Raw genomic sequence first — 23,499 nt, 5'->3', positions numbered from 1 at the left:
CAGAAGACGAGATGCAGTTGCTTGTACAAAGTTGCTCTGGGAGCTGGGAAAACCAAAAGGCAGACATGCAGGCTGGGCGGGTGGCAGCCTTTCAGTGAAAGCTGAGGCGCTCTGCAAATCATTATCTGGCAAAAGCAGAATAGGAGCGATGAGTAGGTTGTTCTGGAAATTTGTTAAAATAATCTAGTTGCTGCACCCTCGAGTGAATGACTGACATTTTCCAAGAGGTTATCTTTTCCTCTTCCTTGGAAGAACAGTAAAGCAGAGAAAGTATAGAGCATGCCTGTCTGTGGTCAGAGGGGAAAAAGCACAGAAATCACTTTTTGTCTACTTATATAACAAGCTTAATTTTAGTAATACCGGTAGCATTTGAGGCAGTCCTGTCAAAGATGATGGCTTATAAGTAGTGATTGCTGGGTTTCAGTTTTTGCGAACTGTGTACTTTTAATCTCTTAGGCCAAAGAACAGGCTTTTTGGTCTCTTTGTGATGATGTGTCTGTGAATGCTGAGGTGCTGCATGTGATATAAGTATATAGCAACAGATGGCTAAAATTCCAAGCTGTTGAATTTCTCTTTCTTTTGGATGTTGCCTTGCTAGTACCCCCTTTAAGTGTTTGTGAGGCCCCTAAAGGCAAATAGAGGATCCAGAACCCTACTCAATAGGACCACACATTTTGGAGTTCTGCTCTTAATTTTTGCTTTTTCTGTTGTTTATGTATTTGTACCAAAGTCTTTATTGTAAAATACTCTTTCCAAGCCAGTATCTCATCTGTCCTGTGCAGAAGTTGGCAGTAATATGGTTTCTGGCACTGTGTCCCAAGTGGTTTACTCTGTTCCCATTGCAAACCACTTCCCTGTAAGCACTGTAATTCTGGAAGGAGTCCTACAGTTTTTCACCAACTGGGAATAAGGCTCAGTCCTCCTGGGATAAACAAGCATTCTGTTGTTACTTAATAAACTTGAAATTCGCAGTATGAAATCTGCCTTTTCATTACTGTGTTTCTGTGCTGTACTGTGAGAAGGGTTGTCTTGCCTGCCTGTTACAGCTGTTAGCGAGAGGAACATGAAGTAACAGCCCTAACAGGGTGCCTGACTCAAGAAATTCAGGACAAGTGACACTTGATTCTGTAGCAACACTGACATCGGCTGTTAGCTCTAGTGACACGGTCATTGCCTTGAAACTGTGACCTGAGTTCCCTTTTTGGGAAAGGAAGAACCTGCAAAGCCCTTTCGAAGACCAGGGCAGCTGCTTTGTTTGTCTTTTAAAAATCTGTATTTCTGCCTTTTTGCTTGGTCAGTATTTAGATCCATTGAAAAAGTAAATGTGACATGGGGACTGAGATCCTGCAGCTAGAGCTCCTTTATAATTACATATTCAGCCACAACCGCACAAAGGAAAATGAGAGTCCCTTTTCCTTTATGTACCATATTTCGGTTTTCCCTTAGGTTTAAATTGGCATTTTGGACTACGTTTGCTCAAGCCACTGAAGAGCTTATCAGAAGAGGAAGGAAACAGAGGGAGGGAAAGAAAGATAGATTTCCAAATGACAAGCTTTTGAATAGTTGAAGTTCAATCCCTAAAACAAAAAGTGGAATCTTTTTTTTTTCTAAATAATGTGCTCTACAGTCTCACCTCTCATCTTGAGAAACATAAAAGAGCGAGCAAAAGAGATGACCCAAATCACAGAGTCCTTTGAAAGAAGAAATTCAGCTGTTTTGAACACTTACAATCAAAGGAAGTGGTTTCCCTAATTACATGAACTATGTGAAAGCTCTCAGAATAGCTCTTCCACCCCAGGATTCCTTGCACTTTAGAAGTTTGCATAAAAGCTCACATGGAGAATCAGATGCAAAGTGTTTGATTCAAATTTTATTAGGCAGAAGTGAGCATACGTTCCTGTCTCTGGGTTTGGCAGCTGCTTGGGTTTGGACCACAAACCTGGGTTTGATGGATTTCAGTCCTATACTTTTAAATCTTTCACTCTTCAGGTCCTCTGGTGAGACACCCCTATCGAGAAAAGTAGAAATGAGAAAATGGACAAGGGATAGAGGGGTCCCTTTGTGAGCTTTCAGTTGAGGATTCTTCACCCTTATTAGGCTGTTCATTTTTGTGAAAACCCATCCCTGTACACAGCTTTTAAAAGAATGAGGAATTTTGCTTCCTCACATTTTAAAGAAACTGTGTATCTTAAAATATATATTTGGAAGAATTGGGATCATAATTCTACAACTTCAATATTATTCTAGCACCACCACTTACTTCAACCCATCAAAATTCTGAATTCAGTAGAGATTTTGAATAAAAAAGCAATATTTTCAGAAGGCTTTTACACCTCATGGTCTCTTTCTGTATGTACACAATAATAAAGGTATGTTAGTCTAAACTAAACAGTGAGGACATATGAAAAGATGCAGGACACTTCTAAAGGCTTAAGTTCTCTATTACTGTCCCTGAGAATACAATATGGAATAATTAATGGTTGAAATATTTTAAAATAATATTTGCAAGGTTTGCAATAATATGCAAGACTATCACACTTGCTCTGCACAACAGTGACCTCAGAATGGTCTCATATTCTCCCCTTAGAGCCCACTATGGTACTTATATCCAGATTTGCTAAAGACAGAGACAATTGTTAAAACTGACCTTGAGGAGAAATCTTGAAACCCTTCAAAGTGCAACAATTAAAACTCAAGAAGGAAAAAGGCAGAAGGGTTTTGACTGTCTTCTGGATATATGGGATCAGCCAAACCCTCTTTATAGTAACACTGTATAATCATTGCAAGGTACCGCTAACTCTTCTTGAAGAGAAGAAATGTTTCTCTGGGTCTTTTTTTTTCTGCCAATACTGCATTTTTTTTTTGTCCCTCCCTTCCCAGGCAGAAGGAAGAACTTTCCCTGGCATCAGGGATTTGTCTCCTTGAAGTGAGCACCCTCAGCAGGCCAGCAGCACATGTAGAAAGGGAAGGAAAATGTCACGTAGCCATACAGCATTCTGATAGGGTGGAAAAAAGTCCTTGCTGAGCTTTCTACAGAGATGTGTCTCAGGCAGCAAAGCTTTGTCATCAATATTGCCAGAGGATGATTTTGTTTGGATGAAGGAGAATGCCTAAAGTCATTCCAACCTTGCTTGACCTGAAGGTGGTATGGAAAATTACATTTGCTTGTGTCTGATCGTTGATGGGAGCTGATGTCTTAGACGAGGTTTTGCATACTTCTGCCTTTGGAAAATGGGAAACTGTGGTATATGGAATGCTGTTATTCTTCCGCACCAAAGGACCTGTTGAAGGTTTGAATGTGCTCTGTGCCACCGAGACATCATGGAGCTTCTGGGCCCTGGATCCAGCTTGTGAGCTCAGTTGACTGTACTGAACTTTGCAAATATAATCCTTGTCATGCTCGGAGCATAAATCAAGCACTTAGTAATTGTGCAAGGACCGAGGTATTGCTAGAATAGGAAGAGATGCAACTTCTCCCTTCTGCACTCAGATTTAGACTGGAATTGTCATTAGCTGCAGCATGATGCCTTCTTTTCAGCATTTCAGGTACAGCCCAGAGTAGGTACAGAGAGAGGTTTTGTTGGATTCTGCACAATGTGACCCCGGTCCTGAAGTTCCTGTAGGCACATGTAATACAGCGTTCCCACTTCCTCTTTGCTGTTTTGTTTATTGCAGGTCCTCAGGAAGCACAGTGCAGGTCGATGGAGGAAGTCAGTTGTTTTGTAACCACAAAATAATGATCTCCATTTTGTAACTGGCCTCTTAAATGTTACTAATATCTCATTAGGGTATGTGTATGATGTTCCTCTGATATTGATTTCTGATATGTCTAGAATTTTTCTAATAAAATGATGAAAGAGAAAATTCAAATCAAGTCTGAAGGTGCAGGTGCAGATTACTGGTGTGGAAGTAGAAACTGACAAATGGAAAAATGCCCAAACTGAACATGGTTGCAAAGAGGTTCTTTCCCCTTACATGTCTACCCTAAAATAGATTGTGTTGCATTGTACAGTATTATTGCGGTGCCGTTCCTTTGCATTCAACTGTCCTCTATTTGCCACTTTTCCTGCATCTGTATTCTTTTAGAAATTTTTGTCTCTTCATGTGTGTGAGTTAGAGCAGTTCTCAGAAATGTTTTGTACATATTAGAGACTGAGAATTAATGGTATGCATAGGCTGTGATTTTTCCACATTTCCAGCTCTCCCTAGAAGAAGTGCTCCTGACTGCGTGTGCTCTGTTCACCAAACCTGTTACAAAGGAATTGGAGCAGGTCTCAGGCTTTGCATTCTCAGTTTGGCTCATTATTCAGTTTTATTCTTTCTAGTGGGTTCAAACTGCAGAGCCAAGGCTGTGACACAGACATGGGTAGAGGTTACAGTACCTCTAGTCATTCTGTCCTAACTTTGGGGGAGGAACTAGCTTGGGATATTGTTGTTTCATGGAGAAGAGCAACGAGAAAATCATTTGACTTAATTTGGTATCCTGTGGTGGTACAAAACCCTGCAAATTCTTTGCTCCTTGTAAGTCTGTTCGTGAAACTCAAAGCAACTGTCTTCACAGGTCACTGTAATCAGTCTCACTCTTCTAGATAGGTTCTTCTAGATAGGTTCTTCTGGATTTCCACTTTCTGCAGAGTTCAGAGATACTGGTATTCAAGTTACTACCTTTTAAAAAAAATTTTTTTGAGGCTGGCCACTCTTCTTACATAACAAGGATTAGAAATGAAATAGTTGTTATTGCCATATCTGTGTAAGCAGATAGCTATGAAGAAGCCTAGATAAGATAGGGAGTCCTGTGTACAAGAAATTCATCAAAGAGAAGTAGGGGAAAAACTGGTTACATGTCAGAAATATATAGTACAGTCATAGTAATAAATGTTTGATGACATTTAAAAGCATTTTTAAAATATTGGTAGTTTTCCTCCAAGGTTTTTATCTTAAATGTTGTTTCATTTGAATTTTTCTTAGTCCTAATGGAAAAAAGATTGAGCTATCATGAAGGTAACCTGAAGAGTCCCAAGAAAAAATAAACAGGGGGTCCATGTTTCATAAAGGTAAAAGCTTAAAATTTCACGAATTTTGTCTACTTTTATTTTTTGACCATCACTACCCAGTAGGGGTAGCATCTGAGCCAAGTTTCTGAGTAAAATACAATTTTCAATCTTAGACAAAGAAGAATAACTTTTCTGAAAAGCAGGTAAGGAATTTATGTGCTGAAACTTTAGTTTTGTTAGAAATGGGGATTCTGATCCATAGTGGTCTAGGTGGTAGTGTGGCATAGACCTGCTGTGAAGTATGCTGTTCTGGCTATTGCTTTATGGGGTGGTCCGGGTTGAAGGACAGTGGTACGTAGTTGAAGAAGGTGCAAGTCAGGTTTTGGTGGAGTTGGAAGTCCTGGGTTTCCAGAGGATGTTTTTGCTTATATTGTTGTGAATTCCAGCTAGGCAAAAGGGAGACCTGGCTGTAACCTGAGGAACGATGCTTAATGCTTAAGTTTTGGTAAAGAGAAAGAGGACTTGGTGACAGAGACAGCTTGCTGCTCTGGATTCAGAAGGAAGGTGATCTGTTGCTACTGCATGGTGAAACCAGAACTGGAAGCAGATTTGTGGTGAAGATTTTGCCATGATTCATGGTGGATTATTTGGACAGTTTTACATAAAAACATGATGGGTGTCATTCAGGTAACGCACAGCAGTCAGAGATTCAGATTATGGTGACAACTCATGTTCCTGAAAGACTTGGATTTTGTGAGGTTGTGTTATGGTGAATGTAAATGTGGCAAGAAAAATGCCTCTCATCCATGGTGGACTCTCAGTTACTTCAGCAGAGAACATCAGTAGTTGGCAACTACTTCCTCTCCTTTCTTTTTATGCATACTGGTTGCAGCTGGGATTTCTGTTTTGAAAGTTTTGTGTCTTTTTTAAGTAGGTGGATTCCAGATAGGGAGCGATTCTTTCCTTTTCTGCAGGGGCAGGTCATTTTGAGAGCCTTGTATAGAGCTCTGGTAGCCCATGTGGAAAACAAAATCACGTGTAATTTGCTGTTAACATATAACAGCAGGGTAACACATCTTGCCATGTGCTGTTTTCATAAGAGTGGGCTCAGCCTGTCTGGTTGAGAAACATTTTCTGGAATTATGACATCCACTATGATTCCAGTAAGAGGGATCCCCATCAAGTGCTATCTCTATCATTAGCTACAGTAGGTTGGATTTATCCACTCTAAGACAGGCTTTAAATGAGTGCTCATCAAGAACATGATGGGTTTTATTTTCCTTGGTTAAATTACAGTTTTCATGATCAAGATGAAAAATACTTTAGTGTAAAGATCGTAGCTGCTTTAGAGGAGTAGATCAGGATGCAGAAGTACAGCTGCTGCTGTCTCTGTTGGAGCATATGCTACTTGTTCAGCAAAAGCCGCTGTATAATGAGATTTGACTTGTTCTAGGTTATCTTATCCAGATTCCTTACAAATACTGTGCAGATCTCAGAAAAATCACTGCTCTGTCTGGATATGTATGGACATGGCTCATTGAGAGGGGATTGGTTTTGCCCATCACTGTCATACCAGAATGTCTTTCCAACACGGTGCTTACGAGATTTACAGTGACTTTGATCTCAGAAATAATTTCCTTGGATATTTTTCCATTTTTGGGGCCTGAAAAGATTCAGATGTTGCATATTAGCCATGATGCCTTCCCACCTGTGGAGGGAGCAGGGAGTCAGAAAGTTTTACATCTTGTTATTCCCATGTATTTTAGGGATCTTGTTTTTGCTACCGTTTTCCGTAGTCAAAGCAGGTTTGTGTTCAAAATGATTGCAGGTAACTGGGAAAATTTCCCAGCATTGAGAAGAGAAATGATGATTGCTGAAAATAAACTGCTCTATGGGAGCTCGGGTATTTCAGCCCTGCTGTTTAATCCACTCATCTGTTGTTTCTACTCAGTTGCTGGTGTTGCTTTGCAGCTGGAGGCAGCTTCATACTCCAAATCTGCCTGAATTAAATATTTATAGTATTGCAGGACATTGATAACTTCTAAACTCTTACACAATTACAAATATGTAGTTTATGCATGTTTTGAAGGGTTGTACTGTATGTGAATAACAGTAATGAAATCCAAAGTAAACTTGTTCTTGTCAGATCTCCCCTTATCAGGTACCTTAATATTAAATGCTCGTACAATCTCAAGTTGTCTGCTGCAAAATGTAACACTTCTGTAGGATATGTTTGGACATTGTGGATTTCTAATTGAAATCTGTGTGAATTATTTGTCCATAATCTTTGTGCTTTTTTGTTGTTGTTAATGGCAGCGTAACTGTAACACAGAATTTTTCCAAGCTTATTAAACCTTCCGTAAGGATTTTCTACAGAAAGTGCCCTTGCTTAGTTTTGTCAGTTTGTTAACAGCCTCTTCTCTCACTGATACCAAGCTTTTTCCATGGGCTGAGCAATCCTTTGCAGTGTTTTGACAGGCATTTACTACCTAGTACTTCTAACCCCATAGCCTCCTTCCTTAAAGTGCCAAGTTATATGCAATGGTTGCTATAAAAAGTTTTATACTCTACTATAACTCAGTTTTCTTTTCAAATGGTCAATATCCAATACATTTTACTACTAACATGTCCTTTGGTGCTGCATGATGCAAATTAATTATTTTAAAGTGTAAAATAATAAGATAAGATGGAGAGAGCCTAAAAGACCACATAACAAATTTATGTCCGTATTCCTTCTCTCTGGTATATTATGACAGTTTAACAGAACTGAGTTGTCTTGGAAATGTGCTTTTTTTTCTTCAAGATTGCAACCTAAAAGTCAGAGCAATGTATTTGAAGTGTGCTTCTACCACAGTATCGCAAAAAATGAGAATTGTTTGGTGATAAAGACCAGTGGATTTAAACCGTAAGATGATTATGTAGCAATGAGAATTTATTAGTTTTCTGTATATTTCCACTTTTAGTCTCTGGGACATAATTTTGGATGCAGATTTGATGCTTTGAAACATTTGCTCCATTGAGATGGTTTTAAGTACAAATTTGGTACGTCATTGTAGATGTACTTGTGAGAATTTAATTCTGTTATGTACAGAAGTGCTGGTGACATCAATCTGAGAATGTAATTTAACTCTTTTCTATATGGTTTAAAAACCAGGATGCTGTTACTTAATACAGCTCGAATGTAGAGGCTGTCTTCTAAGACAAATGCTGACAGAGTTTTAACATGTAAATAGGCTGTAGAAGATTGCTTTCATTTGGCATAAGTTATCCTCTAAATCAGTACTAAAAAAGAAGCCCAAGCTCACACAACTTTGAGTGTCAGGCAACCATAGTTTTAGAACTATAATTTTGAAAAAAGAGTCTATTGAAAATCTATTGAAAAAGTTGGTAACACATTTATTCTGGGAGTGTGTCCATTGGAGCAAGTGATTACTTATTTGCATATAAAAGATCTCACCAATGATCCTTGGCTTTGCCATGTTCATGTGGTTTTCCTCTTGCATTGTTAATATTAAAGACAGTTTAATAGGTTTAGCAAACATTCCCTGAACTGGACAATCAGAATGCTTTGCTTATTATTTGGGGACCCCAAAGCACAAAATTCTTGTTTGTACTTTTTTTCATGGAAAATTTTATGAGAACAGATAAATCAGTTGGCAAAGTCCTAAGGTTTTATTTTGTATCTGCTTGATTTTCTTTTCAGTGTTCAGAACTGTAATAATTGCATATCAGGACAAGAGGGCACGGTCTTAAACTGTGCCAGGGGAGGTTTAGGTTGAATATTAGGAAAAAATTTTTTACAGAGAGAGTAATCAGACATTGGAATCAGCCATTGGAATGGGCTACCCAGGGATGTGGTGGATTCACCGTCCCTGGAGGTTTTTAAGATGAAACTGAATGTGGCACTGAGTGCCATGGTCTAGTAACCACGGCGGTGTTGGGTCAAGGTTTGGACTTGATGATCTCGGAGGTCTTTTCCAACCTGGTTGATTCTATGATTCATCCCTGCTATATAATTCTTAGTAATAGTTTTACGTTTCTGAAGTTCTGCATCTTGAGAAAATAATTTATTAGCAATGATAGATGCTGATTGTCTAGTATTGTGTCTGTAAAATGATGTTTTGGGCTTGTTTACCTAGAGAAATTGGTATATTATAAGAGGCATCATATCTTATTAGACAACAGTGAATTCACAAGAGAGCTTTCATGAGATGCTGGGAATGGAAACAGACTGGATGTATTTTTGAGCAGGAATCTAGAAATAAAGGTGTAGTATTTATTTGTGTTAGCATTTCTTTTTTGTATGTGGTTGCCACTAATGGAATGATTGTAATAAAACATCTGCTGGCCTCTTCCAGCTGCTCTTTTATTAGACTGTAAAACCCCCTGAGAGTAGCTAAGTTGCAACTCTCCCAAGAACATGACAAAACTCAAAGCCTTTAAAATGCTATAAGACTTAGGGAAAAAATGTCTTTCCAAAGCTGCCTTCAGTGTGTCTAAATATCTCCTTAATAAACATGACAAACAGTTCTCTGAAAAAATAAATAACCGAACTTTTCCATGATATAATAGTATTATAAGGCAGTTAAGGAAGTTGTGTTAGTCAGATTCTTTGAGTAGCTAACCATGTCTAACTGTAATTTTACATGGAGCAGAGGTGCCTCTTGCTATGCAGTTTACTGATTTATTAACGGGAGAGTTGGTCGGCTGCTGGCTGACCTGATGATCTCACAAGGGGCTGCAGCTATTTCCTGTGTTAATCCTAAACCAGTGTGCTCAGAGCAGAGTGGAAAGATGGCAGTACATTGCTTTTTCCAGTCAGGTGCTCCAAAGGCACCTGGAAGAAGTGGTGGTTGAGTTGCTTTGGGCCCAGTTTGTCTGGGCCCAAGCAGAAAAGTCTTTTGATACTGAAAAAACTGTGTGGACAGATGTTCTTTTGCAGTTCCAGCTGTACTGCTAGCCCAAACCCTTGATCAGTTCTCTTGACTACAAGTGTGACTGTAATAAATTTCTAACATATTTCTAAGGAGAACCAGAGTAACTAAAATATGCTGAGTCGTTTGGTCTTCGCTAACTTTGACTGCCTTAGGATAGGGAGCTCTAACAAGAGCAGCTGCAGCTGCTGTGAGTAGCTGGCAGGCAACAACACAGCTGTATGCAAAGTGCCTCCGTCCACATCCTTACTGTCTCTGTGGCTGCAATTAAAGATCTGCCGATATGGCCTTGTCTGCTTCCCGAGTAATGCCAGCTCAGCATCAGGCTGCCCACATCTGCAGTCAGCACCAACCTTTAAGTTGTCGTCAGAGCTGAGCTGCATTTGCTGCTTTTGCTGTGCTGGTACAGGACAGAGCAAAAGCAAGCGAGGGCTTGGGTTATCCCAGTGAGCTGAGGCTTGTGGTGCTCATAACAAGACCACACTGTCCAGCCAGCTTGGTTTGTCCCCTCATCTGCTGTCAGCCATGCTTAGAATCTGTGTTTGTGATTTCTGTCCAGTAATTGCTGAACACAGACAAGGCCTAGGGGAGGACCCTGTTTTTACTTGCTGAAACAGCTGAAGATACGGTTATTTATGCATGGCTGTTTGTACTACAAGGTTAAGAGCAGTACTAATGGGTCTAGAGGCAGCTGTAGGGTGATGTCAGTCATAGATGATGTAATTGACATTTTCACATATGTCAGTAAGTAGAGATTAAACAGCCATAAAACTAAATTATCCATTAAACACTGTGATCCATACCGTGGTTCACAGGACACAATTACAATGTTTGTACACTTAGGGATTACCTGAATTCCAAACTCTTATACTGTAGCTATCTTATGAATTGGGTTTGATTTATGGTAAGCCAGTAAGTGAGAATTAACTTAAAATGTTTTCTGTGTAATTTACTTTGACCTCGGATTTTGTGATAGTGGTTGAATTAGGTAAACAGGGGATTAGGTTTGTTTAGAGTTCTGAATCTCTTTGCCTTCAAGAAATGGCATCTAGTCTGTAATTCAATTCAGCAGGACTCGAGAGGGCATAATTTCATCCATACCTGTGATGTAAGTGCAGGGTGAATGGTTTTAGTGTAGTTTGATGGTCAGTAACAGGCTGGGACTAAGTTTATCATGGGACTAAGCATAATATTAAGCTCTCTTGCAGTCACCTTGTGTGTCTGACTGTGTCTCTATATTATATCCAGGGGGTTTGTATTTACATGTTTGGGTGCCTTTCCTTCAGCTGAAGAACCCACTAGTTATGCTTCAATACAACATAAAAAAAAAAAATCTGTTTTTCACAAAACATTAATTAAATAGCTGAATACTTGTTACTTTTCATCACCAGTTAGGAAGGAAATTGGTGCTCATTCAGCTTGCATAAGATGGAAAGCAGCTTTACTGAGGGAAGAGTGTTGTGCCCAAGCCAGTGAGGGCCTTTAGACACAGATGCATGACACGATTTTCTTCCAAGCATTTAGGCATTTTGGATTTAAGTATGAGTTTGATGCTTAAAGGTGATTCTGAATATTCTTGTTAGTGCCTAAGAGACCTTTGAAATACCAGTCTTTAACCATCACTTTGTAATTTGCTATCTGAAAGTCATTTTCATTGAAATATGGCACTTCTTGTCAAAAATAGTACAAAAACTTCAAAGATGTGGACTGACTTGCATCTGGTTCTCACTGTAAGGAATAAGTGTCTTTAAATTGGCTAATGGAGTTCACAGTTGATGTACAGCAACTGAAAAGAACAAAACATAAAAGGAATCATCTAGAATCGCTAGTGCAAACAACAGCAGAGTGATTAAAAGTGTTCAGAAAAGATTCTGTCAGATATAATGGTCCTTAGAAAGAGTTGGCCAATTTTTCCCTCCCAGTTTTTCATTCAGGGTATCTGTGGAAAATTAGAAGGTGCATCTCCATATTTCTTAGATGGAATCTTGCTTTGGTGTCTCTTAAATCCAAGATTAGAGTATGAACATCAAAATCTTGAGTATTTATTTTAATAAACTACAAAGGTGAAACTGGTGAGAGATCTTGAAGGAGTTACCTGACTTTTACTCTCAAAACCTACAGGAAGTATATGTCTTAATTTCTGTGGATACAGTCTCATTGTCTTACAGGGTTTTGTCTTGCAGGGTTTTGTGTGTTTATCCAGAATTGCCAAACATCTGTAGTCTGCTCTGAGGAGCAGTTTCAGCTGCACTGCTGGCTATTTGGCAATCTCAAGCGTGCTTGCTGTGCGTATCCAGTCAGACTCCACAGCGCATGCCTGGAAATTCTGCATTTCCAGTAAATGTTGGATGGAGCCGTGTGTGCATGGTATGCTCTAACAGCCTGAAGTGCTGGACTCGCTGAACCCGTAGTACTTTGTGCATAAACACAAATTCTGGATAGGACTGCTGCAGCTCTGCCAAAAATGCCAGATCTTTCTTTGAACAAAGTTTTCCAAGGCCTTCAGTTTTTCCAAAGACTTAACTTCTACATCTGTGCCTTGGCCATGAAAGAATAGTCTGAAATTTATTATTTTCCCCCCAAACATACAAAGCATTCATCTGCCAAACTCTCTCATAAGGTTTTCAAATGCCAAGTGTTTGTGGACAGTCTTTCCTAGATACGTGTGTGTTTATATATATGTTATATATATGTGTATACCCACTGGGGTATAAAATAAACTATCATAGTAAATGTCCCATTTTAATTGTCTAACTTGTTTGTTTGTTTTCAACAGGCAGAAATACTCAGTGTGCTGAGTCACAAAAACATCATTCAGTTCTACGGAGCTGTCATTGAACCTCCAAATTATGGCATAGTTACAGGTAAGGATTTTTGTCTGACCCTTTTCTTGATTCTTCAAAACTCCAGTGTTACAAAGTATTTGCTTTACCCTGTTTCAGTGTTTCACTATTTGTTCTGTCCTTGTTTGAATGTTAGAGTGCTTGGCACCATCTGCCTCAATGTAAATGGGAGCGCTGGAGGTGGGAACCAGGCTGGAGCATGGCTGGAGGCAGGTGGAGCCTAGGGTATCTCACAAACTCAGCACTCATTTAAACAGTAGCTTTCACTGTGTTCTCTTACCCTTTTCTGAGAATTGCTTTTCCATTTCAACTGGCATATTGCAGAAGTAGAGGTTTTCACGATATGAAATTCTGGCAGGTTCTGTGAAAACAGAAGGCTGAGAGTCTGCTCAGAGCAAAGCTACACCATGAATTCTGCCTGTATTGAAAATAGGAGAATTTAGAGTGGGAAGAGCCCTGGGAAGAGCTTGAAATAAAGTCAAGGGTTTATAAGACATCATAAGACAACTCCCTTTATTCGTTGGAAACTAGGTTTTATTTATTCTGACATTCCTAGAATTATACAGAGGTTGGTTTTTATGGTTTTGTTGGGTTTTTTTGGTGGTGTTTTCTTTTTTCTATCACCACTTTAAGCTTCCTACCCATACCTGGGAATTGGTCCAGATAGAAAATTTTCTCCCTTTCCTGTGTGGGAAAAACTATGTAAGATAGTTGTAGAAAGTAAACCCAAAGCAAAGCAGTCTCCCATCACTGCTGAAATAAATGTTCAGAGAGGTAAAACTCATCAAAGTGTGAATTAAGAGGCATGTTTTGTCACGTCACTTCAAACACTTCAAAGTTTGATGCAAAGAGTAGTCTTTGTGTGTGGTACAGTCTTAATACCAGTTTGAATCACTGCTGTTCAGGTTTTTATTGGTTCTCAGATGGTGGTCAGAACTTGAGAAAATTCAGTTATTTCTCCCTGCCTCTTAGACATCTGGTTGTCACAGCAGTGATAACTGGTGATAAGTGCTCTGGTGGGAGCGCATCAGAGCAGCAGCACTGTTCAGAGCGTGGGAAGCTTTGCTCACCAGAGGAGTATAAGCCTAGTGGAGGTCTGGTGTGGCAGCCAGCACTCCAGAGGTGCGGGGGGTGACCACAGTCTACACTGCTCAGAGAATGCACTGGTGATGGCATGTAGACAGGAACTTGAATTCTTTCTGGAAGCAATAAAATTAATACAAACTAATAAATCAAGTAATGAAATTTTACTATCCTTCTTAATATAACTGTAATAAGTGTAAACCAGCAAGCAGAGTAGCAAAGGAGAGTTGTAATCAATGACCTAGGATGATGTCTGGATCAGAAGGCCTCTGTCTGATCTTGCAAAAGGTCAGTGTGTGGAGACATTTGACCTTCTTACCAGTCACAAGAGAGACAGACAGACAGCAGCTAAAGTAATTCCTAATGTTATTGAGAACAGGGACTCCAACCACCTGTGAGAAAGAGACTACAGTGTGTAGTTCAACCACTTTGTTCCTTATGGAGCTCTGATTACACCCTGGCTAAAGAAAAAAGCTTTTTTTTTTTTTTAGCAAACTGTGTTGATTCTCCCTGCAACTTCTATTGAGACCAGAGTCCTGTGGATTGGAAGGGAAGCAAGGCTCCATTTCCCCACACCATTTTCAAATGAGAGAATGGCTGCTGAGAAATGTTAATTGTACTTGAAATATATTTTAGAGGGGTTTTTACTTCATGATCTTCCGGATGGCCATCAGTGTTGCAGACTTAATCCTGTATTTAGTCAGAGATCCATTTCTTGTGAGGGAAAATCCCAAACAAAAAGAAATGCAGAGAAACTAATGTTTCTTCAGTGATGGAGATGAGAGCATTCAGCCAAGCATTGGCATGTACTGAGTATTAGCTGCACGTAACATCTTATGTGGAATTGTCAAGGAGTTCTCTGAGAAAGGCTACGTCTGCAGTTAAAACACGTTTTCCTGCTGGGATGTATGTCAGCACTACAGCAGATCATCCCGCCTGGTGAGCTGCTAACATGGATCACATCATTCTAGATGTCACTGGCTGTCTGTCAGCAGCAGTCTCAATGTCTGGCTTTCAGGTGTGGCTTTTGACCACAGCTCCCTCCTCCCAAAAGGCTCTCAGAGCTTGTGCCCCCATTGCACAGAACCATATGGTGTATCCCACAGCCCATCACAGGGTGGGTCCAGTCAGGCACTCAGACTGTTTCCTTCTAAAGCAAATATTTCTTTTCCGTTATTGACAGAACATTGTCCTTGCGATATGATATCCAAATCCATAAGCTCCTAGTAAAAACCTGAGGCACAATAAATACATAGAATAAATACCAACAGTGGAGCTTTGTTGAAAAAAGCTTGCTTGCCTCTGTTCACACAGAATGGCAAAGGGCTTGGGGAGCTGAGTTGTCCCTGACCCTGGTGGATCAAATTATGCATTGTAAAGGCATGCAAAGCATGCAGCCAACCTATTCCTGAAGAATCCATTTATAAGACGGATGATGACATCGTGGGTAAAAAAAGCTTCTGTTTTAATTGTGGAAATGTGCGGGTCAGCAGCTTACTCTTCTGTCGGTGACATCAGAAGCAACACGTCTGTCCTTTCAGTGGGAGGTTCTGCTTGCCACTTGAGTGTTTACTTTCAAGGGACTTGCTATTTTCTCCCTCTTTCATTTAGCACTGGAATCTTCTCATCTGGCCTACCATGTTCTAGGATGCAGATTCAGTCTTATCTCCTTCCTTGTCTTCCTTCCCCATGCAACAGTCTCCCAGTGGTTTTGATTTCCTTGATAAGGAACAATATAAATTTTTTTAATGCATTTAGCCTATCATGTTTCAATCATTGATTATTATTATTAACAAAATTCAGATGCATTCAGTATCGTCTTAGTGGCAATGATTTTGTGGCTGCTTTGAAATGATGTGAAGATTCCCTAAGTCTTGTGAGTAGGTTCTAAGTTCTGCCTGAGAAACACACTGAATAGTCTTGAAAGAGGGGGCTAAAAGGCTTAAGTTGCTCCTTGCATCCCACTGATCTCTGTGCTACTTGGGCTACATGTGGTGGCATGTGCCTGCTCTGTCATGGCAAACAGATAAAATGTATCAGCTGCTTCATCTCATAAACTTCCTTTTTTGGTGAAACATGAATGAATTCTAAATAAGTATAAAAATACTAAGCAGAAGAGCTACAGCCTTTAGACTGCTGTACATGACCTACAGCACAAGGAAATCTGTTCTGCATATCTCAGGATTAGGCTTCTAGTTTCATCCTTCTGTTTTTCATGAACAAATTATTTGATTTGCTACTCTGTTCCTCCATGGGGAAATAGGAAAAGAAAATTTTAATTTCCCTTTCTACTTGGAGACCCTTCCTTCCTAACAGAACATTATATATTTAACATGTAGCTTTACTTTAAAAAAAAAGAAAATCCTTTATTATGGGGCATCACTTACACACAGTACTGCTTACCAGTGGGGAGTATCCTTGATTTTGGAAACAGTAAGATGGATCTGATACCACCAACCTCATATGTTAAATGCTCTTCTGATCAAGAGTGGCAAATTCACTGTGTAAAAAAGTAAGAATTTTAGGTTATATAAAAGTGGCGCTGTGCAGGTTTCAGTTGTCTCCATTTTCACACCGGAATGTGTGTAGGTGAAACTAGCATGTTATTCCTGCTTTAAGGCATACAGCTCTGGTAGTCAGACTGGATTCCATCTGCCACACTTGCAAACACCAGTAGACCCCAAAACCCCTTGTTTGTACCCATAGAATCCTGCTGTGGCATTTTGTTGGTGTAGTTAAGAGAAATTAAGAAAAAGATTTGCTTATCCTGAACAAGGAACATCCAGAGCCTTTTACTCTGGAATTTGAACTGCTTTGCCCGATCTTTCTTGATGCCAGACCTTTCTAATGCCTTTTCAATTTAATGTCTGTTGTTATATATGATTACACTTTGTTTGTTGTTAGGTTTTTTTCCTTAGCAGTAGGTTATGTCTGTGTTGGGGTAGTCAGAACAAACTACCACTCTTCTACTACACTACTAATAGTATTAGCTGCTGAACCCAAATTCTTTGTCATTAAGCCAGAGGTTGACTTCTTTCTGGAACTAGCAGAGTTTCTATTACATCTTTCAAGTTAGGTGCTATGTTTTAAAATGTCTTGTTTGTTACTGTTTTTTAACAGAGTATGCTTCTGCTGGCTCACTGTTTGATTACATTAATAGTAACAAAAGTGAAGAGATGGACATGGATCATATCATGACCTGGGCAACTGACATAGCTAAAGGTAAGTAAGATGAGTGGTATATACTGTCCTACACAGCCAGCAAAGTGTACAGCTGGAGATGCTTTCCTTGGGAAGTCAGGAAAGCCTTCGTAGTCTTTCTTATTCGAATTGTAACAAAACCAACCAACCAACCATACATACATAAAAAAAAGCAAAGCCCATTCACTGTGCTTTTTAATATGTTCCTTGTTTATTATGAATCCAAAATACTCTGAAGTGAAAATGGCTTCTATGAGCCAGTTTTACTTCTGCTGTGCCCCTAAGTCCCAAGAGGATAATTTTGCTGATGTAGAGTAATTATGAGGTAAAGTGCATAATTACCCTTACATTTGATTTGAATTGGGGCATTAAAGGAAGCTGAGGGTTTATTCTCAGCAACCATACTGAAACTCTTCACATCATAACGTAGAATAAGCTGTTCCATCCTTTGTGTTCTCCATGACCAACCACACAAGAATTAGTGTAAACTAATGAACAAATGGTAAATTCATATCGGGCTTCCTTGTGTAGACACTACCTTAGAGAAAATAACTATATATGACATTAAAAACCATTAGCATATCCATATAGATGCTCTGATAGATGCATGAGCTTTACTTGATACTTTTTACTCAAAGTAGATTATGGGAAGCTTTACTTCTTCTTCAGCATGTCAGTATGGCATACAGGTATGCCAGCTTGTAACAAGTACAATTAGTGGGAACCAGGAAACATGACTGCAGATTCATGATGGCCCTGCTCAGCCTGTCTAACTAGATTGTTCCCTTGTTTTGTGTAGGAATGCACTATTTACACATGGAAGCTCCAGTGAAAGTTATCCACAGGGACCTGAAGTCCAGGAATGGTAAAGTAGCATGCTTTTGAGTAATACATATTCAATGTGCAGTCTGTACTTAGCAGTTGACGGCTGTTTATGAAATTTGCAGAACATTGACTTTAAAATGAAACTTCCACTACCAGTCGTGGGATAGGAGGGACACAAATTTTCATAATGCACACAGGGAGATAATAGTCAAGAAAAGTCTAGGTCTCACCTCAGTTTTCTCCTTTTATTAATGAGTCTTCCAGAGAGCTTCTTGTTAAGCCTAACTACATTGGGGAGAGCAAAGTTTATCTGTGTTGCTGTCTTTGAACTCAGTAAGGCCTGCAAGATTTTGCATTTGTTCTAAGGCTTGCAGGGATTCAATAGATGTTCTCTAAAGCTTCTCAAAGAAACCAGGACAGTTGTGCACGTGTGCACATTCAAGTGCTGGCTCACCATAAGATCATTTGTCTTGCTAAAAACCAAAGTATTTTGCTGTGAAAACATATTATGTTTATTTTTAGCATTCTTCTAACCTTTTGTTTTTTCATTTTCAGTTGTTATAGCTGCTGATGGTGTGTTAAAGGTATGAACTCTTTAATTATTTGTAGAGAGATGCTGCTTGAGTCAATGTTTTGATGTCTAATGAATGAGGTTGATATTCTATTACCTGTTTAATTTTTTATTTATTCTTGCCAGATCTGTGATTTTGGTGCTTCAAGGTTCCACTCCCATACGACACACATGTCATTAGTGGGCACTTTTCCATGGATGGCCCCAGAAGTTATTCAAAGTCTTCCAGTGTCTGAAACATGTGACACATACTCGTACGGAGTGGTGAGTGCCTCTCATTTTACTATGAGTAGTAGCAGTTGTCCAGCGTGACAGAATTCACATGATGCAAGAACAGCAATTCTGAATAAGAACAACAAAAAACCCCCAGACTTTCTTTTAAGACTGACCCATAATTTGCAATTACATGCTTGAAAATGATAGGAAGAACAGTGTCTTGCATGTTTAGTAAGATCTGATTAGATTAGCAGCATGCCAGTGTAGGGCAACCACAGTTGTTCAGCATATGTTCAAAGGCTTTCAGGAGCCACTGAACAACCTGAGTCATGAATCCCTGCTTGTGTTTTTTTGTGGAACTGAAGGTTGTCTTGTAATAGGGGTATAACAGGATGAAATGATTAGCATTCTACTTTCCCTAAAATGGAGTATCACTGATGTATAATAAAAAGTAAGCCACCGCTCTATTCTTAATTGTTTAAAAGACCCTGCTATCATTACCTGTGAGAATAGAGACTCTACCCATTGGAAAATATAGAAAAGCCCAGCATTACTTTGCAGATTTTCTGAAGGGTGAGCAATCAGTTGTAGTTCACCACAATGTCAGATTTTCAGATTCAATAATGTGAATTACTTCGCTCTGTCCACAGTTAAGCTCTAATTTGGTTTTACTGTGCAATACAAAATAGGCTAGAAATAGCCTTAGTGATCAGATAAATTACGTGGCCATAACCTTTCTCTGACAGAGGACAGTGAAGAGTACTTCGAGGGGTAAAGGAAAGGAAGTGGGACTGTAGTTTCCATGCATATCTGTGTATTAATCATATTTGTGTTTGGATTCAATAGTGGGTGGCAGAATGAGGAATTCTTCAGTACTCGTCAAGTATTGCCTCTTTTTGAGGGATGGAAGTAGATAGATGTGAGGGAGGCACTGTGTTTTTAGGCTTGCACCTAATGGTTAACATACCTAAGCTGATGTTCCAATGGAGGATGACTTAAACCTTTTGCCAAACAGTTGTTTATAGTGAGAAAAAAAATATATGAAAGATGATGTGGCATCACTTAACAATTAAAGGTTGAAGTTTTGCAAGGAGGGAGAAAAAGACTATATTTTCAGATTCAAAATCCTTGCTTGCTTAACTGAACTAGGTCACAAACAGTGAGAGAACATAAGCTAACATGTAAATGTTAATGCAAACTGTTACTGGAAGCAATCACATATTGTCCACTGAAGGGAAACATTCCAGTTTCAAAACAGAACAAAAATGTTAGAGGAAAAAATTCCAAACATAGTCTTATAGCTCAAACTGCTCCTGTAGTCATCCTAGTTTGAATTGACTATAAGTAATGTTCTCTATGTGGGAGAAGGTAAGAAATTATTTAGTATCTTATCATGTGGAGTATTAACAGTGCTTTGAGAACAGTATGTCATGCATAGTTTGTTTTTCCTCATTCAGAAAGGAAGGTTCCTTTGACAGTTCTGTGCTTGGAGCTAAAACTCAACTACCCTCTTTATGAAAACAGTTCAGTGTTACCAGAATATTTTAATGTTGTTATGGGTGTGTAGTGCTACTTTAGAGTGTCTAATAATATTTGATCCACATTTTTTAATATATTTTTTTTGAGCTAATGTGTTCTACTGGGAGTAGAAACTTATGAATTCAGAAACTCTTAGGAGTCAATCTTTTTGTAAGTCTAGTCTTGGAACATCATAATTTTTGGAGGAGATACAGGGCTAGAAATGAAGAACGGCAGGGGCCAGAGTTCTCTGTTGCTGAAATTACTGACCTAGTGGGGTTATACCAGCAAGAGATGGCTTGAATATAACATTGAAGGTTGGAATCTCACTGTAAGTTTTATGACTGTCAGAGAATTAGCTAGGGGACTGAAAAAAAAAAACAACTGAGAAAGGCTATTTTTGTCTCTTCAAATTCTTATCATCTATAAAAACAAAATTTAAAGAATCCCTTTTCAAAGTGTAACACTTGCCAGCAGCTTTTGTGCTAGAGAGACAAATCTGCTTTTCTTTAGTTAAAGTCCTCTTAACAAAGAACAGAATCCTTTCAAATGTAAACTAGTAAGATGCTAGGAATAGATATTCCACTTGAAATATTTGTCATCTTCCCCATGGTTTTCTTTAATTTTTTTTCTGCTATCTTTCTGTCTGACTCTCTGTTCTTTCTACAAACCAGTCTGTGATTTTAAATATTCTGCTTAAGGTGTGTGAGAGCTTTTTTCCATGAAGTGTCGAAGTCTTTCTGCAACCTTATAGGTCTGAGTTTGCTTCTCAACTGAAATGAATTTTCCTCTTTATGAACAATTGTATACATGTTTATAGTTAAGGTTCAGATTACCTTGTGCTGCTCTTCATGGATGATTAAACAGGTCCATGTATTCTCTTTGGGATATATAGTAAATAATTTATATAAACAGGTCCATGTATTCTCTTTGGGATATATAGTAAATAATTTATAATACTGCCATGAAATGCTAAAGCTGATTGTTCCAGGAGATTTATTACAACACAAAGACAGATCTTGCACTTTCCTTCAGCCATGCTGAGATTCTCTTTTCTGATCCATTTCCAAATCCGTACTCTAAACAACAGATACCAAGTGTTAAAAATGATCAACCCTGAAATTGACTCATGCCATTGTGTGTTGCTCAAAAATTATTCCTTGCGTCTCTGCCAGATAGGAAGGTGTATGTGGAATGACAGTGTCACTCAGAAAGCTGTTTTGAAATCATGAAGACATATGCTCAGAATATGTTATTCTGGCAGAGCTGTTTGTAGTGAACCACAGCGTGTGTTTGTGTATCAGTGTAAATGTGTTTAATAATAGAAAGCTTATACGATGTAGCTGAATTATTTTATCACTTACAAGAACAAATAAGTAAAACCATTAATTGGCTATTGGTGGCATAGAGACTGCCATTAAATGTAGCAGCTGTTCAAACATTGCTGTAGCTATGAGAACATACGTTATTTATAGAGGGAATGTTGGCCAGCTCCAGGGGTTATCCCTTACTCTCTTTGAAAAGAATTATGTGATCTTTAACTGCAGTTGGATCAATGCAGAGAAGAGTGACCTAATTTTCACGCCTAAGGGCAGCACCTCTATGAGTGCAATGCTAATGCTCATGCTGTACTTCCGCTCACTGTGGCTCCTGACCGTCATCTGTGGACAGTTTCCTACCAGGAGAAAACGCTTATTTTTTTCAGTAAAGATGTTCAGAGTGTTTCCTTTTCCTCATATTACTCATTTGAATGTTCCCCTACCCAAATGGCACTTTGAATCTTTGTTGGCTTTGCACTGGCGTGGGGATGGGGTGGCAGTATTGTGGGGTTGTTTTTTTTCCTTTGGGTTGTTGTCACATAATTGAGAGGATAAGAACTGAAATGCACAGCTGAGCTGACAGAAGTAAGTGTATGAGCTTTTTCTGAAGACCACATAATTCTTATTCTCAGCTTCATGTATAGGATGACCACACATGCATTTATCTCTCCTTTCTGTTCCTCTATGCAAAGATGAGCCCAACGTCTTCAGAGGCCACAGGTTACAAACCCCTACATTAAATGACCTTCCTTTGTTTTTCATAATTGTTTCTAGCTTAGCTGTTTTTTTCTGTGAGCACCTGCTGTCCATCATCACAGAGAGCTGATGTGATTGGGAAAGCAGGTGATCCTCACCATCAGGGGTGGGAGGGGACGTGAACCATGTCAGTCTCAGATTTTACACCAGAAATGGAAGATAAATTGATTTCCATGTGAAGTGAGCTGGGGAACCAGTTCTGAAAATGAACAGAGCATACCTCGCAATAAAGAGGCTGGGGTAAGTCAGGGTAAGGTCCTTGTCTGCTGCTCAGTGAACCTGGGGAGAGGAAGAGGCAAATGGGAATGCAGAAGGTACCCATTTACTGCTTTTTAAAAGACCGGCGATGCAATCATTCACATTAGCTGATGATTCAGGGTAGCTAGTCCAAGAGATGGGATTGAAGCTCCTATAAAACTGAAAACAGAGACATGTCACTGATGGAAGGAAGTGCTTTATCTATACCATGGACCTGAATATTAAAATTGCATCATTGTTAGAATGTTTTCTAAATCTGTATAAGTAAATAGAAGGATTTCTAGAATCCCCCTTTTGGATCTTTTATTTTAATTTATTAGTAAAATGAAAGCATTAAGAAAACTTCTTCATATTGTGTCAGATTGCTGTTTTTCTCTTCATCTGTGTGCAGTCTTGAAGTGTTTTTAGCTAACACTTGGTTTAGGGAGGCAGTGATCTGTACAAGCAGTGGAAATAAACACTAAAGGTGTCACGATAAAGGAATTCGGTGCAAAATGTTCTGCACAAATGTACATGCATGAATGAAATGAGGCAGCTCTTACAATTTAGTCTTCTGAAAGAAAGGTAGCACAGCAGTAGTTTTCCAGCTCAAGGCTCTTGAAGACATTTAACATGTATTTCATTATGTTCTTTACTTGGAATATATATTTAGATACTGCTCCATCTTGTGCAAACTTGAGTTTTTCCTCTGTGATTTCACAGTACGGTCATACAGATGAGGTGGTTCTACAAGGCTGCTCAACTACATGTTTGATTTGATCCAGGGGCTTTTGTTTTAAACTGACTGCTTTGTACACTGCTTTTTTTATCTGAAGTACATGGGGCTGCTAAATTTTTTCCTCCTCTCAGAGTTAAATTTCCTTCTCTACCAGCAGAGAGGTGATCATTGGAGTTACTAATTGAGGTGCCTTATTTTTCTTCTAAAAGGAGTGAAGTGAGGCAAACAGGATAGTTGAATATGTCTACGATAACTTCCCCCAT

At 39.1% G+C, this 23,499-nt stretch overlaps 1 protein-coding gene across 9 annotated transcripts in view; it reads left to right on the top strand.

The window, feature by feature from the left end:
* Positions 1-23,499, top strand: part of MAP3K20 (mitogen-activated protein kinase kinase kinase 20) — a 96,206-nt gene that overhangs the window by 15,953 nt on the left and 56,754 nt on the right. For all 9 annotated transcript variants that reach the window (XR_004357957.1, XR_004357954.1, XR_004357956.1 and 6 more), the window contains exons 3-7: positions 12,705-12,792; positions 16,975-17,076; positions 17,855-17,920; positions 18,436-18,464; positions 18,578-18,715. Coding sequence is in view for 4 of the 9 variants with exons in the window: in XM_032692855.1 (XP_032548746.1) it covers positions 12,705-12,792; positions 16,975-17,076; positions 17,855-17,920; positions 18,436-18,464; positions 18,578-18,715 (423 nt within the window). In the remaining 5 variants the exon portion in view is untranslated. The remainder of the gene's footprint in view (positions 1-12,704; positions 12,793-16,974; positions 17,077-17,854; positions 17,921-18,435; positions 18,465-18,577; positions 18,716-23,499) is intronic.

The sequence above is a fragment of the Chiroxiphia lanceolata genome, chromosome 7 (genome assembly GCF_009829145.1).
Source record: "Chiroxiphia lanceolata isolate bChiLan1 chromosome 7, bChiLan1.pri, whole genome shotgun sequence".
NCBI classification, from domain to species: domain Eukaryota; kingdom Metazoa; phylum Chordata; class Aves; order Passeriformes; family Pipridae; genus Chiroxiphia; species Chiroxiphia lanceolata.
The sequence above is the reverse complement of the archived record's forward strand: the minus strand, read 5'-3'. Positions and strand labels throughout refer to the sequence as shown.